This window comes from Capricornis sumatraensis, chromosome 17 (assembly GCF_032405125.1).
Source record: "Capricornis sumatraensis isolate serow.1 chromosome 17, serow.2, whole genome shotgun sequence".
NCBI lineage: Eukaryota > Metazoa > Chordata > Mammalia > Artiodactyla > Bovidae > Capricornis > Capricornis sumatraensis.
In genome coordinates this window covers 12670238-12689044 of record NC_091085.1, presented here as the reverse complement: position 1 = coordinate 12689044, position 18807 = coordinate 12670238, and the positions used below count along the sequence as shown (strand labels likewise).

The following is an 18807-nucleotide window of genomic DNA, read 5'->3' as shown; positions in this document are numbered from 1 at the left end:
AAATACTCATTTTATTTTAAATGTAAAGCTTTTTTCAGCTCACGTTGTCTTTCCATTATTTGCTTACATTCATGATATAAAACAGAATACCAGACATCCAGCCACCCACCAAAATTAGAGGATACTGCAGCCATCTCTGATGATACAGATTTTCCTTCTCAGGCAGGCGTACACACACACACACACACAATCATACAACACAGGAAGAAAACAGCTTACTTACTTTGTAAAAAATCATTTTTAGTGTGCCGTAGAAACCCATATTTTCTGGATTTTTCCCCTTCAGTGATTCTGTGCCCCCGTGTGTCCGGCTGCTTGGCAGTCTCTGACAATATAAACCTTTTTCAGGTAGGTATGTCACAGATTCTAATGTGGACATGCTCAGGCACGTCAGAAAAGGAAGATTAGGGAGCAGAACCGGCAGCAAAACTCCACAGTAGAGGCGAATGCAGCTCAGTATCAAGCCGCTTCTCGGGACACACATACATACATGCAGCTTGACTGAGGAGAACTCGAGGGAATAATGAGAGAGAACCGAGAAGATTATTGGAGGAGACTCTGCCCTGTCAAAGCCTGGACTGGAGAGATTCCTCCCTCAGCAGCAGAGGGATCAGATTACATCTTCCCTTGAACACAGAATGGTGCAGTCCAGGATTCAGCAATGCAGACTGCACATCAATTATATGGTGATCCGCTCCAGGGAACCCGTAAGCACACAGCACGCTGAACAGAGGGAGGAGGTGGGCAGTCAAGGAGACCGCCCCCACGCCACAGCCCCCCTCTCCCCTTTCAAACTTTCAGGAGGTTATTTCTACATTTTGTAAAACCTGCATATTTGAAGTTTTAAATGGCAAGCATCATTTCCGCAAATGAATCCTTTCAGAAACATTTTGAAAATGGAATATATTTTCATCTGGTCCTCCCAACAGAAGCCAAGCAGTCTATGTTCACTAACTGCTGCCCTATCGCAGTCCTGGCATAGGCTGATCAGATTTATCAAGTAGTTTGTACAGTCCAAGATGGGCAGTTGCAGAGGGAAGAATGAGAGAGTCTTTGAGGGCGATTTACAGAAAGGTGAACCAGTTTGGAACATAGCAGCATTTGCAGAAATTATGTAATAAGTTATATTTCAACCTGCATATTTCTTATATTAATATTTAATATAAATATTCCCTATGCTTTTCCATCTCATTCACTTAAAACACAGTCTTAAAAAAAATTACCATACACTGTCAGTCCTTAGTAATCCTGAGAGTATCTTTCTATGATTAACAAACTAAGTATATAAAGTCTGGCTGAAAGGTTCTATTTCTCCAAAGAGAACAAAAACTGTGCTCAATGGAGAGTCTTATAATTACGTGTTCATTTAATTTTGAGTAAATAGGAGGCACTGGACTTCCACTTCCAAACTTATCTTCACAGTGTATACTGCTTGTCATTAAAAACGTATTTTATATAATAATAAAGGCATCAAAGTTTGCCTGAAGGCAACATTTTTCTTAGAATGACTGCTACACAAGTCTAGATATTTCATCTTGCAACTTGCTACAAAACTAGCTTCGGAGGCAATTATGAGATTCTTTGGACTAGAAAGGCCCATTATTAAGGGTCTAGTTAATTAACTCCTACCCTCCCCATTAACGTTCTTTATTACAAGTAAACTGTGTCCCTATAGTTATTTAAGCACTTAGAAAGTTTCTTCAGGAAAAAGGAAATAACATGACTTACATTTTAATACTTTCTGCTATGGTTATAAATGACTTTTGTTAGAAAAATGATTCTAAATGATGCATAAAGTAGTATCATTTTTAAAATAAATGTTTACCTTTTTAACTGAGACACTAAGTCAGAAAAAAAGGAAATTAAGTCAGCATAAGGTCTTTGTCTTTAAAACATAGATAACCTAAAATTTTATGGAAATATATATCTTGGGTCTTCTCTTGAAGTTATATTCTACATATTATTATTTTTTTAATCTCCTTACTGGCTCTTAAACTAATTCTTACCCTCAGAAACAATATGTACATGTACTCAACAAAAGTTGGTCTTCTAAATAAACAACTTACTTCAAAGGAAACTTCCTTTTAAAAAAGAAATGTTACTCTTGTCAAAAAAAATTCCAACTATTAAGAATGGACCCATAAACCTTTTTTTTTCTTTTTAAAGCTTCAGAGCACTCAGGATTTGAAAAAGAAAAAGAACCTCTCCCCGTTCTGGGCTATCTGAAGGAATTAACTGTAAAAGGAACACCTGAAATGTCCTCTGAAAGCCTGTCAGAGGACAAAGAGGCTATCTCTCAGTCATGTAACAGTGTACTCCTTGACTACAGTTAAAATCATGTCCTATCTCTAGTTGAACTAACCCTTTCAAATAAAGTCTACTCAACTGAGAACACAGACCAACTTTAATAAACCAGGAACACTGTCTCAAAATCTTGGATAGTTAAAGAAGAAAACATCTTAACTTTGTTTATTCAATGGAATGCTTCTGGTTTTATGACTCCTATGTATGGCTATGAAGTTACAGGAAAACCTGATTCCCACAAATGTATGTTTATATGTAGGTATGTAGATTCACTTTTTAAATTTTTGAATGGGCAAGATACTTATATAGCTCAAAAATAAAAATGAAATACAAAATTAAACACTGAAAAGACTTTCCAAAACTCCCAACCATCTATCTACCCTCCCAACCATCTATCTACCATGGTTCCCATTTGGAAATGATTTTTATTAGTTTGTTTATCCTTTAGGTGAGAATTAAATATTTGTAAGTACTCATGAAGACTTAACATTTCCAAATATTTAAACAATTCTCCCTAATATCTTGTTTACAATGCTGATTTGAACTATGAAGAAAGAATTTGTCAAGCAAAAGCTAGTCAATCAAGTCTTCAACTAGATTTCAAATTAACAGAATAAAAATGAATGGTTTTCAATATTCTTAACAGGGCTCCCCAGGTGGCTCAATGGGTAAAGAATCTGTCTACAATGGAGGAGATTCAGAAGATACAGATTCGACCCCTGGGTCAGGAAGATTCCGGAGGAGGGCATAGCAATCCACTCCAGTATTCCTGCCTGGAGAATCCCATGAACAGAGCCTGGTAGGCTACAGTATCCAAAGGGTCACAAAGCCTCAGACATGACTGAAGTGGCTAAGCACACATTCACTTAAGTACTAGTAATGAAAATTGTGATCTATTACATTATTTTCAACAAAATCTATTTATGAACAAAGCAAATGAAATCATTCTCAAATTCCTATTTCTGAGATTTTGGCTAAAATACAAAAGCTTAAAACTTTATCCAGAGATTTTTTAGTAATACTAGTTTAATAAGTGAAATTAACTAGTAAGTGAAAAAGCCAGAAAATATTTGTGTTTGTCACCCACATTTTTAGAATATCTCAAAGTAGTCAATAATTATTTTTCACTACAATAAACCAAATCTTCATATAATATCAGCTAAGCAATAAATTCCCCATTCCATAAAATATTTTTTCTTGTGCTGACTGACAAGTTATAAACCTTACTGAAAGTCTATTAGCAAGGGGAATGACTGACAATGAAGCCCTGGATTACAGCCTATATGCTAATTCAGAACCAGTGCTCATCTCAACACAGACCCACTGAACTAGGTGTATGAGGAGTGCATGAAAGCAGTAAAAACCAGCATAAAGATACGAAAATGTACTGCTCCAGAGTATAAGCCTCTGGGGAAACAGTGGTAGAAGAATGATTAACCTCTGAGCCACTGCAAGAGAAATGGCTCTTTCTAAGCAATTGGTGGCGATGACTAAGTTTTCAAAAGGGCAAGTTGCGGTTGGTTATCGGCAGAAACAAAAACTGACCTACGGGTAAACAGTATGAAAAACACAGACAGCAAAACAGTCTTCACAGTATCATGTATCTTCAGAGAAAAACGTATCTATACACAGGGTGTCAACAGAGGAAAGAGTAGTTAATTGATTACTTTTCCTCACCTTGACTCTCAGAGTTCATTATTTTCATTTAAAATACCTTCTTCCATTGCACTTTTATCATACCTCATTGTAATTATTTTCATACTTCTCTCTCCCCTACTATTTGAAGGTTCACAGTTTTCTAAGACATAGTACAAAGATGATACAAAACAAATATATAATAATTCTGAATAAACGGCCATTTAAGCAAACCATTAGAATAAAAATTTTCTAAAGCATATATATATATACCTAATACTAAATTATACTTAGTGCTAAAAAGTCCAACTGTTATAATTAGTCGAGGATACTATAAATACTATTGGTACTTTGCATTACTTTGCCAAAATTTAAAGTTTCCTTTTCATTTTATAATAGTAGGATAATATATTTATATAGATATATCAGTGATTTTCTTTATTACTATTATGACAACATTCTTTACTCTGATGTTACATTAGGAATATACCACCTACCACAGTTAGCCGTCTTGCCCAAGCACAGAATTTAGGTTAGAGAGAGTTTGGGATTTAAACATCAAAGAAAGGAATGCCAAGCATGTTGAGGTTGAAAGCAACTTTGGAAATCTCACTAACCCACTATCATTAGGTTTCTGGGGTACAAGTTCCTATTAAAACATTCACAATTGATATTGGGAAGTTAATAACCCTGTTCTATCACAGGTATATTATCTATTAAAATAGGGTGTATGCTTAGTACCTATATTTTCCCCAATACAAGCAGGTGGCAGTACTGATCAATAAGCTATCTTCACATTTATTCATTCACTAAGCATTTACACCTACTGTGTGTCAGGCACAGGATAACACATTATTTAAAGAACTTATTTTCCTCTCCATTGAATTTATGGTCAATTTAAGATAGAGAATAGGGTTAGTTCCAAAAATTTTTTGAGAATATGTAAATATGTAACAAGGTGACCAGATTTAGTTTGAAATTACCTCCAAGGAAGCATGTATTAAAATACTACTACATTAAAAAATATCCCAAACACTATATACTGTAATATATAACAACTTGGTTTAAAGTAACACTTGTTGGGAAGTGAGGGGATGCTTATATATAAAATCTTAACCTCCATAATCAAAATGTAAATCAAAGTATCATAGCTCAAATTATGTTCAAATTTTTTTAACATAATTACAATTGTACAAGTGGTACTTAATTTTTTTCCTTTTCCCTGAAGTTTAAAATATTTATAACTTTCTTTATAAAAATGCAGCCCCTGAGGATCTGACAAATAAATTACAATAGAGATTCAAGATAAAGGTTTTTTTTTTTATCCCTTCAGTTCAGTTCAGTCACTCAGTTGTGTCCGATTCTTCGCGACCCCATGAATCACAACATGTCAGGCCTCCCCGTCCATCATCAACTCCTGGAGTTCACTCAAACTCATGTCCGTCGAGTCAGTGATGCCATCCAGCCATCTCATCCTGGGTCGTCCCCTTTTCCTCCTGCTCCCAATCCCTCCCAGCGTCAGAGTCTTTCCCAATGAGTCAACTCTTTGCATGAGGTGGCCAAAGTACTGGAGTTTCAGCTTCAGCATCAGTCCTTCCAATGAACACCCAGAGCTGATCTCCTTTAGGATGGACTGATTGGATCTCCTTGCAGTCCAAGGGATTCTCAAGAGTCTTCTCCAACACCACAGTTCAAAAGCATCAATTCTTTGGCCCTCAGCTTTCTTCACAGTCCAACTCTCACATCCATACATGACCACTGGAAAAACCAGAGCCTTGACTAGATGGACCTTTGCTGGCAAAGTAATATCTCTGCTTTTCAATATGCTATCTAGGTTGGTCATAACTTTTCTTCCAAGGAGTAAGCGTCTTTTAATTTCATGGCTGCAATCACCATTTGCAGTGATTTTGGAGCCCAAAAAAATAAAGTCTGACACTGTTTCCACTATTTCCCCATCTATTTCCCATGAAGTGATGAGACCCGATGCCATGATCTTCGTTTTCTGAATGTTGAGCTTTAAGCCAACTTTTTCACTCTCCTCTTTCACTTTCATCAAGAGGCTTTTTAGTTCCTCTTCACTTTCTGCCATAAGGGTGGTGTCATCTGCATGTCTGAGGTTATTGATATTTCTCCGGCAATCTTGATTCCAGCTTGTGCTTCTTCCAGCCCAGCGTTTGTCATGATGTACTCTGCATATAAGTTAAATAAGCAGGGTGGTTTGGGCCAAATTACTGATCTGACAAACATATACACAAATGTATGCACCCACCAATACGTGAATATACACAGGTACAGAATCTCACACAGTAATGCAAGCTAAGAGTTCTATTTACAACAGCCACAGAAGAAAACGATGAAAATGGCAGCTTTGCCTGTTTGCTCTTTTCAATTTTATATTGTTATAGAGCTAGCAGAGACAATATGCGTACTAAAACACTACTACAATACTCCTTTGTAGACAAGCAACATCTGTAATAACTTGACAAACTTGTAAGTCACTCTGAAGTTTATCCTGAATTATCTAGAAAGCAATTAGTCTTTAAATCTCATGTTCTAAACCCCAAATAAACTACCAGTAAGCATCTTGAATTCATATCAAAATTTCCTCTCAAATTTTCATTATAAATTTTTTTGTAGCCATCCCTTCAATAAAGTAAGAAAAATATCATGGGAAACTATTTTTAAAAGGTTCCAGGAAAACAGAACAGCAAATATGACCCAGGAATGAATTTAATCAACATGGAGAAAGAATGAAATCAATTTTCCTTCCATGTGTTGCTTACAACCACATTCACTCTACTTTCTTTATCTAATTTAATATTTACTGCTGCTATTTGTAAGGTTCAAATGTATTTACATGGCTTGAGAAAAGTTTCCTAAAGATATGGTATATCAATCTTGCATTTTAATATTAAAATAACCTTTCATTTTAAGAACTGCTTAAAATTCTGAAACTGATTTCTTTGATTAGCTATTAGTCCTCACTGAAAAGCTTTGAGAAAAGATATAAAGACTAAGAAGTAAAAAAGTTACATCCACTGAATCAACGAAAAAACATTAATAGCAGGAAGCCATACAGTGCAGAACTAGAAGGGAGCCTGGGATCATCTAATTCTCCTTCATTTGTGGAATGAACCTAAGTTTTGGAATCAGAGTAATCTGAGTTTAAACAACAGCTCTGTCATTATTAGAGTGTGACCTTGGTAGGGGTTATTTGACCACCATGAGTTCTAGTTTTCTTTTATTTGTGCACATGTGGTGGTAATACCATCTACCTTACCAACCTAAGTATTACTGTGTGGACACTGAGGTGCCTGGCACAAAACATGCTATACAATAAGAACTATCATTTACAGGTGAGAACGGTAAGGTAGAGAATTAAGTGTCGTGTTCAGGGCTATACAGCTATTTTAGAGCCACAGACTCCAGTCCCTGGTTCACTACTTTTAACTGATTTCCATTATATATGTGATGGCTCAAGTTGAAGTAAAATAATTAGACATTACCAAAGAAGGAAAAAAGTACTATATTTTGCAAATAGCAATTAAATATGCTAACCACAACTAAATCTTGATTTATTCAGTTCATGGAATGATTATCTAGGTCTATATAACTATGCTTCTGCTACACATGGCAAATTGGGGGCAAAAAGATGGTAACTGGGGAAAAAGTAACAGAAACAGATTTAGGTTAAGTGGAATCAATCAATTAAGAAATAATCAAGATCTGCAAGGTGCTACTGAAGTCAAATAAAAACATTACAATAATCCTCCACCCTTAAGAGATTTAATATCCAACTGTCAAGAAGCTCATAAGAGTATTTGAATATCAAGTGCCAAACTGGGTAGTCTAAGAAGTCAGAAAATGGAGAAGTCATTTAAATAGTCATTTAAATAGATATGGTATTGCTTCTAAGTTTAAAAGACTGAGTCTGATAGATGTTGAAGAGATAGAAGGGAATTATCATCTGTGGACCTATGATACATGTGGAAATGCCACCATCATTAACTTGAAGTACTGACAATATCTCTAACACTTCCAGCAGTCACTAGTCTTTATAAGGCCTACTTAGTATTATTATCTCCTCATTCAAACACTTAATACTACAGTTAAAATAGTCTTTAATTTACTCGTAATGGTTTCTTCAAAAGTACTTCCTGCCATGATACATACTTTCATTTTAGGGCTAATATATGTCTTTCTGTACAAGGAGAACTTTACTGTGTGGGTGTGAAAACTTTAGACTTTTTATTTTAGATACAAACACTGACTAAGAAGGGGTCCTTCTGTTTCCAAAGGTACTTACCAGAAATCCTACATAAAAGCAGGTTATACTCTTGAATGGGGGGGTGGGGGAGGGCAAATGCATAACAAAGAAACAAGAAAGTTCTTAAACATACAGATGTTATATTCACCAAAAAACTCTATGAAAAGACAATAAACAATGTAACTCAGGGCCGAAGTGGATACCTGACTCACTGATTCTCACCAACATGTAGCCTCTACTATTGAAAAATGCAGCTCACTTGGAAAACGAGATACCTCGTTCATCTTGTTCCTCTCCCAGTCCCTTCTTCCCATGCCCTGCCCCTCCAGTCTCTAAACTTGAAGCCTCCTTGTAAAGAGTAGATTTCAGTATAGAGCATTTTCAAGTCACAGCAACTGTTCATCATGTAAGAACTAAGAGAAGGGTTATTAGAAAGCAGGGGATGGGAGATTCAAACACATGGTAAAAAGATCCTTTTGAAAATGTATACATAAATACATATATATATATATATATATAAGTGTGTGTGTGTGTCTGTGCACTCAGGCATGAGTATGGATGGGCAAAGTCTACATAAATATATAAAAATGTGCACAGTAGTTATCTAAGTGGCTTAATAAGATTTTTTTTTTTCTTTTTCGATTATCCTGTTAATAAACAAGCATTTCTTACTCTGTGCTAATAACTGTTCTAGGCACTGGGTATAAGACAGCAAACAATGCAGATGAGGCACCTGGCCTCATATGCTTGACATTCTAGAGTGGGGAAAAAAAAAGTTGTTGTTCAGTCGCTCAGTTGTGTTCGACTCTGTGAGTTCATGGAATGCAGCGTGCCAGGCTTCCCTGTCCTTCACTATCTCCTGCAGTTTGCTTAAATTCATGTTCCTTGAATTGATGATGCATACTAATAAATGAACAAGATAATTTCATGTAATTCTAAGCTCTACAAGAAGGCTGAATGCCGAAGAATTGATGCTTTTGAATTGTGGTGCTGGGGAAGACTCTTGAGAGTCCCTTGGATTGCAAGGAGATTAAACCACTCAATCCTAAAGGAAATCAACCCTGAATATTTACTGGAAGGACTGATGCTGAAGCTAAAGCTCTAATACTCTGGCCACCTAATGCGAAGAGTTGACTCAATGGAAAAGACCCTGATGCTGAGAAAGACTGAGGGCAGGAGGAGAAGAGCATGACAGAGGATGAGATGGTAGGATGGCATCACTGACTCAATGGACATGAGTTTGAGCAAACTCAGGGAGATAGTGAAGGACACGGAAGCCAGGCGTGCTGCAGTCCATGGGATCACTAACAGTCAGACATGACTTAGCAACTAAACAATAGATGTGCAACTGAACTGCAAAAGGACATTCTCAACAGTGATTCTATGTTATTTTTTATATTTTCAAAAATGTATATAAAATTGAAGACCACTCATAAAGTAATTCTCACATGCTGAAATTAGATATACAGAGAAAATGAATAAAAATCTTTTCAATTCTTTCATGTACAATTACTTTTCTATTTCCCTTATCACCCATCACCTCATACTAATTCTCAAATGTAGCACCCATTCCAACAGATTCCTAAGCTGGAAAAGGAAGAGGATTGGAATTGTTGGTAATAATTATTCTGTGCCATGCACCAAGCACTACTCTAAAGCCTTTGTATCTAGTAGCTCAGTCCTGTCAGAATGAAAGGGCATCTACCATATCATCCCTCTATTTCCTTGCTCTTGCACTTTCTATGCCCTGATTCTATCTCTCCATTTGATAATTTACTCTTTTTTGAGAAAGAGATAGATACTGGCCTCAGATCTCTACAGATTGTTAATGTATCTGCCAGCCTTACTTTAGCAAATGTCTACCATGGTTAAAGACGTGGTTACGCTTAGTTACTGGAGGCAAAATGATTTTACCCATGGTACACTTTTAAAGACTGCTTCCTCATGATCATAAAGCAAATTCAGAACATGATCACAGCATCTCAAGGTTGGAAAAAGTCTTCAAATAAAGTTTACTACAGCCTCGGGTATGTTCTTAGGTAAACTTTCACTAAAACTCACTATTTCTATTTCCTGTAGTCATCCAGGATCTTTAACCTAAAACACATGTTATTCTGAACTCTGTGATCCTGGCTTACTCACTTTGATAATTATGTTCAATTATAAATATTTGACTAGCAGATACATAAAATCCAGATTCATCTTATGTTTTAAAGAATAGATTTCAGTATAGAGCATTTTCAAGTCACAGAAACTGTTCATCATGTAAGAACTAAGAGAAGGGTTATTATAAAGCAGGGGATGGGAGATTCAAACACATGGTAAAAAATCCTTTTGAAAATGTATACATACATACATACACATACATATATATATAAGTGTGTGTGTGTGTCTGTGCACTCAGGCATGAGTATGGATGGGCAAACATACTTTTTAAAACATAACATCTCTTCTCAAGTACCTTAAATATTTTACAGAAGAATTCAAAATGAGAAGGGAGAGCTTAAACCAATCTTTTAAAACTCTAGTTATGAATCAAGTTTATGAACTTGAACTTATTTCCCTTATTTAAAAACATTTATTAAGTATCTATTCCATATGGGTGCTAGGCCAGGAAGAAACGTAAAACACACTGCATTCTTCCTCTAGAAAGTGTACATCATACTGATCTTTAATCAATTCTTTACTTATTTTAGAGTAGCTTGCCTGCTCTTTAAGTATTCAAGTGTTTGATGTAGCTGTCAAGTGAGTAGGGAAGAACCTAGTAATCATGCCCCCACTACATTTAAAAAGGAGGATTCAAAATATTCATTTTAGAAACATCAATTTACATTTTAAAGCAATTACTGTATATATAATTTAACAAACTGCATTCTTTGCTTTGAAACTATCAAGAATTATATGACTAGCATAACACTTATATGATCCCTTACCATTTCAGGAGATTCCAAAAGGCTTGAAGAGTCAGTAAATAAAATCTGAGTACAAAGAAATACTGCTGGAAGTAGTCATGAGTAGGGTTTGGCAGATTTTGCCTGTTGTGGAAACATTTTCAAAATAACTATTAATCTGAAAAGGTATCTGATCTACAGCAGTCCTTGATTGTCAGCGAACTATAGGATTGATGTTTAGGAGCACTTTGACATCTTGGCAATACTACTGTAATAGAAATATTCAACTTATAAGTTTATTTTCTTTATTAAAAAATTATTTAATATTTAGCACATAACTTAAAAAATATTTATCTATAAATACTCAAGGTCCCTAAATGTTTACAAATTAACTTTGAAAGTTTGTCACACTCAATACATGACTCTATAAACATTTCTTTTTGTAGAATGGATATCACTGGCTTCCCAGCAGTTATATGAAAGCATGGCATGTAATGATGGCATGATGACTATGAAACAAACCTGCATACAACCATTATGAACTGCTCTATGCACACGACTTGTTTGTTGAAAACTGCTACATGGTGGCAGGAGAACATTCAAAAAAAAAACCTAAATCTAAAAATTTTATTTTTATTGAGTCAATGCGTATTCAAATGTCTACAAGATGGAAAAAAAAATTCTATAAGGAATAACTTAAGTCTACCAAAGGATATAAAGTCAAAGATAGCAAAAAGATGCTGAACTTCAGAATAGTCTTAAAATTGTAGTATTTTTTAGCTCTTGGGATAAAGACACACACAGACACACACAACCCTCTTCATTTTAAATCTTTCCTTTAAAGTTATTCTATCAGGACACAAAATAGCAAATCAAGAACTTAAAATATTTTTCAAGAGATGTTAAATGAAGATATAGTCATCATCATGATCACAACATAAAAAAGCAAAGATTAAAATTAGATGGCATTTTCTAAGACATTTTTACTCAACTAGCTTTTATTAAACAATTATAATAATAGATTTCATTAGGCCAAGATATAATTTACTCCTCACCAATTAATTTATTTCAAAGACCTTAACTTTGTGAAGTTCACTATATTTGTTTAAAAGGAAAAGGAAATTACTGTTGGGAAAATTTATGGTGATCTTCTCCCCAAATTTCATTTTAACATTATCAGTGTCATCCAAATGAATCCTGAGTTGTAGAATGGTTCTCTATTTTCTAAACAATGAAATAAGAGGGTGAGAAAACTAAATAGTGACTTAAACATTTTATTTTTATAGATCTAGACTACCACATTCTAGAAACAGTTAGCCAGAGATACTGAAAGCCAGACTCTAAGCAAAAAAGTATACAAAACTGAACAAGATGCAGTCCCTATCCTGGAGAACTTCCCAACTGAGAAGGACAGACAAGCCAATAAAAACATGACAAATCAATGTATCTGATAAATAAAACTGCCCAATTTACATGACAACACATAGACCTAGGGAGAGAGAAAAAAGTGTTCACACATGGCAATATTTTAAACCAAAATAAAGAAAAAATAAACACTAGATTTTAATCTGACTTGAGTGCTCCTTCAGTGCTCGCTATCAAAAATATTCAACTTTGACTAAGCAACGTAAAAAGGAAAAAAAAAAAAGATGTTCTTCTAAGAAAATGAAGTATACAGGGAAGAAAACTTAATATATTCCAGGCACTCTTCTAGGTACTTTACTTATATTAACTCAGTGAAACTGCAACAGCCCTACGAAGTAGGTACGATTATCACTTCATTTTACAGATATGGAATAGTAACAGTGAATTTAAGTAACATTCCCAAGGTCACACAACTACTAAATTGGTAACTGAGATTTAACCACAGGCAGAGCTTGGTCTCCAGTTTATAGAAAATGAAATAGGGTTTTATACATATATATATATATACACATATATAGGATTTTATACATATATATAGAGAGAGAGAGCAAGAAGTACTATTAGTTAAGAAATCTTTAGGATGCTTCCCAGGCTATCTCAGTGTGCAAACATGTGATGTGTGCATGAAATTTATGTTAAGACTCGCAGTGGGCACAGAGGAAGAACAGACACACTACACAACTAACTGTGACTCTGGATATACTTTACTGTGGGAATTTACTAAGAGCAGCTAGCCAAAGAGTTAACATTCTACTGCTGATACTTCCTTGGCGGAGAACTGCTCCCATCATCTGGGACGCTGTACTGAGGCTCCACAGCCATCAACAGGCAGACAGGCAGAAAGTCTGATGGAAGGTGCTCACAACAATACATGAGTTTTGCCTCCTTTTCCCAAATCCCTTAAGAACTTATAGCTCCTGACTCTTATTTCTTCATGTTCTATGCTTTATTTCCTCCAAATGTGAAATAATGAAAAAGAGCTGAGAAGAGAATATGCAAAAGTGTCTCCATTGGAAGGTCATTTCAAAGAGGCTACTGGGTTTTTCACCATTACCATAATGATGTGGAAACTACAGCAAAACAGGCAAAAAAGTTAGATATCTTAACACTTGGTGAAGAAACTGCTTCAAGTGGTCTTTACTATTTACTCTAAGCCAAATACACTTAACAGGGAATTATGACTTTTTCATTTTTAATTTTTTAGTTCAGTAGATAGCTTAAAAATACTTATTAACCAAGTACTGTGTGTGTGTGTGTATACACACATATGTACACAGGCATATGGACACAGGCACACAAACACAGCCCTTTTCTATCTGAATACATCAGCACATACTCTTCAATACATGCTTACCACTCTGGCCGTGTTTCTTAATTTCATCACACGTGACCTTTTTCTAAGAGCCAATCCATCTAAAATAACTATCAGTTTGATCCATGTGTGGTTACCGCTTTCCAGCAGTAAACATCACTGGGGACACATGCATATCTCTGTGAGTCTATCCTACATTTTATTCTTTTGACTAGCTGTAATTATCTATATTAAATATACTAGGATACATAATTATATTATCTATACTAGGATATGTAATTACAACAAATTTAGATTGATATGGTTATTTTAATAACCAGAGACACTCATTCATCCAGCATTCACTTGGTTGCCTATTCTCCATAAGCTAAGTACAGTACAGTCTCTTAGTTTGGGGTTCAGAGAAGGCGTCTCTTCTTTAGAGGAGCAACTACGCTGTGCTGTGGTGGGAAGGGGCATGCACAGGGCCACGGTGCACGGAGTCAGGAGACTGTGGCAGGCGCAAGGTGAAGCTAGGGAAGCAGAGAGCGACCAGACTGCATAAGACCTCATACAGGGCTTTGCTCTCTATATTGAGAGTAATGAAAAATACAGTTAGTCAAGGGAAGGATATGATCCAGAGAAACCTGCAATACTGTTCTGAATGTCATGTTAAGACAGAATGGGGAATGAGAGTGGATGTGGAGAGACTGAGAAGGAAGCTATTCCATCAGGCCATGCAAGAGGAAATGCTGGCCTGGACTAGAGAGACGGACAGAAGTGAACAGTTAAGGTTTCTCACACAATTGGATGGAAGATGACACAGGACGCTGAACGGGGTCAGTGTTTGCTTCTGTTTTCTAGGGCAGGGAGGATCACAGTTCTACTTTCAGTCTTATTCGGTTTGAGGTGTCTTTGAGACATCCAGGTCTCAAGTCATTATCACGCTCCAACCGGCTCTGGAGCTCAGAAAAAAGGTCCAGAGAGAAGATACAATGTGGGAATTACCTGTGTATAGGTCATCTCTAATGTCCTTCACAGAGCCACCTCCTCCCCATTGTAAGGCTATGAATCACAGGGCTTGAACCCAACAGCCTGTCACAGTGCGGACACATTAATTGTCTCTCTTCCCCATTAGACTGTAAGTTCCATAAAAGCACTGACCACATCTATTTTGATTCCTATTGTACCTCAGCTTTTCACACACTTCCTGCACATATCAGAATATCAATAAGTAATATTTATATGAAATAATTAAGAATGTAAGATATCTAAGATGACAGAACTACAGAGATTAATAATTGAAAAAGATTAATTTTCAGCATAATTTGAAAAACTCATAATTCAGAATAAGGCAAGATGATGTATAAAACATTTCATATATTTATTATTTATTTAGTATTGTATTATACATATTATTACTTATAATGTTTTATATGTTTCTCCTCTCAGGAAAAAAAATTTCTACATATTTATCAGTTACACAATTCAATTATAAATTAAACTGGAAGAAAATAATACAGTTTGATATGAGATGAAAATGTAGTTATCTTTATTGCCTGTGTTTAAAAATGCACAATAGAATATAAACTTTGACCTGTAAAGGCAGCATACAGTTTTAACAATATTTAATGCACACCATTTACGACAGATCTCACCTATCAAGCATTCTACTGATTCACAGGTATTAACCTAACAGCTCGCATTTTTGTGTGTCTATTTTACCGACAGGAAATCTACAGCATGAAAGTTTCTGAGAGTTACCAAAAGCATTATAACTAATATTAGCTTAAAAAAATAACTTTTGGCAATATGTATCTTAATCTCTATGAACAGAACAACAGGCTGAGTTCTATTTTCATTAAAATTAAATCGAAAACTGAATATCTTACATATAATTGCCTAGCCTTACTTGGCTTTACCTGCTTTTTATCACCATCTCCCACTGAGACAGGATGTATCAAGAAGCAGTATATTTAATGTAAGGGGTCAAAACACTAAGATCCTACTGAAATATCCTTTAAAAACTACTGGTATTTTTTCAATTACTACTTTATTCATTTTGGTTTTGTGAATATGAAAAATATACAAGTCATAATTCTAACAAAAACACATATGGGGCATTCCATCACTTAATTTTGAATGCAGATAGAAAATATCTCATCTTAATCTTCAATGTGGTCAACACTACAAACATGGATTTCCAAATCCTCTTTTTCATCTTCTAATCAAATTCTCATATATCAAAGCTGAAGAATGTCATTACATTGCTCAGAGAATGTTTACATGTTCAAAGCACATATATCAAAACACTTTTGTATATAAACATACTCTGGGAACATTAAATGTATTTGAAGACTACAAAATAAAGTACAAGGTGATGAAAAACAGTAGCTAACAGTACTAGTGCATTTTAAATTAGATTAAAAAGAAACAAAATACATTCAAATTTTAAAAAGGAAAACTGACAAAAAAATTTTGTAAGAGGTTGTGGTTGGCCATTTATTACTTTTTTGCATTAGAGTTAATTAATATTCTAAAAAGGTCTACAAAAAGCTGAACAACCTCTCAAGGCCTGAATTCATGGCACTGACCTTAGACTTCCTCAGAATGATTTTTAATGCATTCTGTTATTAGTAAAACCTGTTCAAACACATGCCCCATCTGCCAGCACCCCATCTGCAAGAGAGCTTCTTATTCTTGTAGACAGTGCAACTTCTGCTTGCTTCCTTCTCGGTTCTACATACCAGCTGTATGGTAATGAGCATGAGCAGCTGAAAATCCTGCATGGTAACAAAGCTAATATGAAAACGGCAGAACAACAACTTCCCCTCAGTGAAGCAGTTGTCGCATGAACAGAGCAGATAAGCTATTAAACAGGGAGGTGGTGCTGATGAGAATTTTATTTGTGCGTACTTGGGGGGTGTGCACTTGTGCCTGTGTATGCACATGTGTGTTAAACGTGGGAAACTGAAAAACAAAAAGAAATAAGAGCAGCACAGGATACCAAAGATAGATCTAAAATTTCTAAGTACTTTTGTTAAGACTTGTGAACCCATGCTTTAACTTTTTAAAGCTCAATTCTTATATAGTAATAATAAGATGTCATTTGGAAGAGCCAGTTTTCAAAGATTTTAACATGTTCCATTTCTTAATTAGCGTATTTTGGGGCCTTAAGGGAAAGAAAGAGACAGAATTTAAAAACCATTATGGAAACTATTTCCTAGACATTCTAGCCACTAACGTGAACTGACAAATTACGTTTTTAATTTTTATATAGAAGTTTAATTTTTCAAAAGTTTGTGATATTTGAAGCCAACACATTTGAAACTCTAAACAAAATACTAAGATATCACATGTTACCTTCTTAATTCAGGAAGGCATGCTGGGGTTAAGTTTTATAGACATGAGAGTCACACTGAAGGAATCTACGGAATGTAAGTAGATACAAAGCACGTTAATTTTTTATGTGCAGTATCTTTCCATTTAGAGATTAACAGTCACTCAGGAAACTGTTTAAGAAAAATGACCATTTAAAATTGGTGTTATGCATTTTCTCTCACAATCTAAAGAAACTAAAAATGAAAAAAATTCAAAATACAAACCACAGTGAAAGAAGTGCTATTACATGAGAATTAATTACAATTTTTACCAGCACATCTAAATAAGTCTTACGTGGACTTCATAACAGTTACAAAGTTCTTATCATATAACTATACTTTCTATTCATTATTTCATTTAACCCTTAAAACAATCCTATGAAGTAGGTACTATTATTATCTCATCCTACAGAGGCTTAATAAAGGATGAGGCTAAAAACTTCTGCCCAGTCTAAATGACTATCTCTATGCTCTTAAACAGTCTACCACTCTGATATTATCTCCACAAGGGCGAGGATTTGGGTCTGCTTCATTCACTGTTGTACTCCAAACACCTAAAGTTCTTGGCTTCTAAAAGTTGTTGAATAGATGGAATAAATAAATGGAATGGATAGAAGAGATAACTACTCAGTTGTTGCTTTTTAGTTATTAAATGCAGATTGCCTTAAGTGAAAAAAAAAGCTACTATAAATTTTGTAACAACTCTTAATCATTTTGTTATTGAAAAATTATTTACATATTAAGGAATCTTAAAGTAAGTGTTTAGGAGTTTTAAGTTTTGTTTACTGATCAGGTTGAAAAATTAAGACTTAACTTTTTAAATTCTCATGATTAACCATTAACTTTGAAAGGCTGGTACAGAATGAATAAGAACAAAATTGCACTGATTTTAGTATTTCTGTGAATCCACTTGTCCTCTATTTTATTGTCTAACCATAAAAATGCATTTTCCCTGTTAATTAGCTTAACATAGTCTTTGACTTCAAATATAAATCAAGGCCATGAGCTTCTATAATATAAAAGCTTTTGTATAGTGTGTGTATATATATATATATATACCTGAATTGAAAGAATAGTCCCAACTTAATAAAACAGTACCAATTATCCTTTAAAAAGTAAGATATGAAGTTGTACTTCCTCAAAAAAAAAAAGCTTCTAACAACACTTTAAAGATTTTTGAAAAACTCACAAATTCAGACGAGATTTACAAAAACAGTACTATACTGCCCCTACATGTTCAAACTAGTAGTAACAATGACATTTCAAAATCTGAACTGATAATGTAGAGATATCTGTGGATTATTGAAAAGCTGTTTAAGCTGTTTAAATTGCTCCCAAGTGAATGATATGAGATCATCCATACATAAAAATGCAATTAAACATAGGAATAACCCACAGATTTCAATTTTCATTTTCAAGACTAGTAAGGAGAAGAAGTTTAAGAGAATTTCATCCAACATTATCATGTATTTTTTTTCTCTCAAAATAGATTTCCCCAACATTACATGTAGTGTTAGTTGCTCAGTTGTGTTCGACTCTTTGTGACCCCACGGACTGTAGCCCGCCAGGCTCCTCTGTCCATGGAGCTCTCCAGGCAAGAGTACTGGAGTGGGT

The 18807-nt window shown here is 35.0% G+C and overlaps 1 protein-coding gene across 3 annotated transcripts in view; it reads right to left on the bottom strand.

Moving 5' to 3' along the window:
* FBXW7 (F-box and WD repeat domain containing 7) overlaps window positions 1-18807 on the bottom strand; it is a 153465-nt gene that overhangs the window by 32953 nt on the left and 101705 nt on the right. The window contains exon 1 of one of the 3 annotated variants that reach the window (XM_068989594.1): window positions 224-484. The exons of the other annotated variants lie outside the window; for them this stretch is intronic. Coding sequence (XP_068845695.1) covers window positions 224-484 — 261 coding nt within the window. Of the gene's footprint in view, window positions 1-223; window positions 485-18807 lie in introns of those variants that run through there. 3 annotated transcript variants of the gene reach the window in all.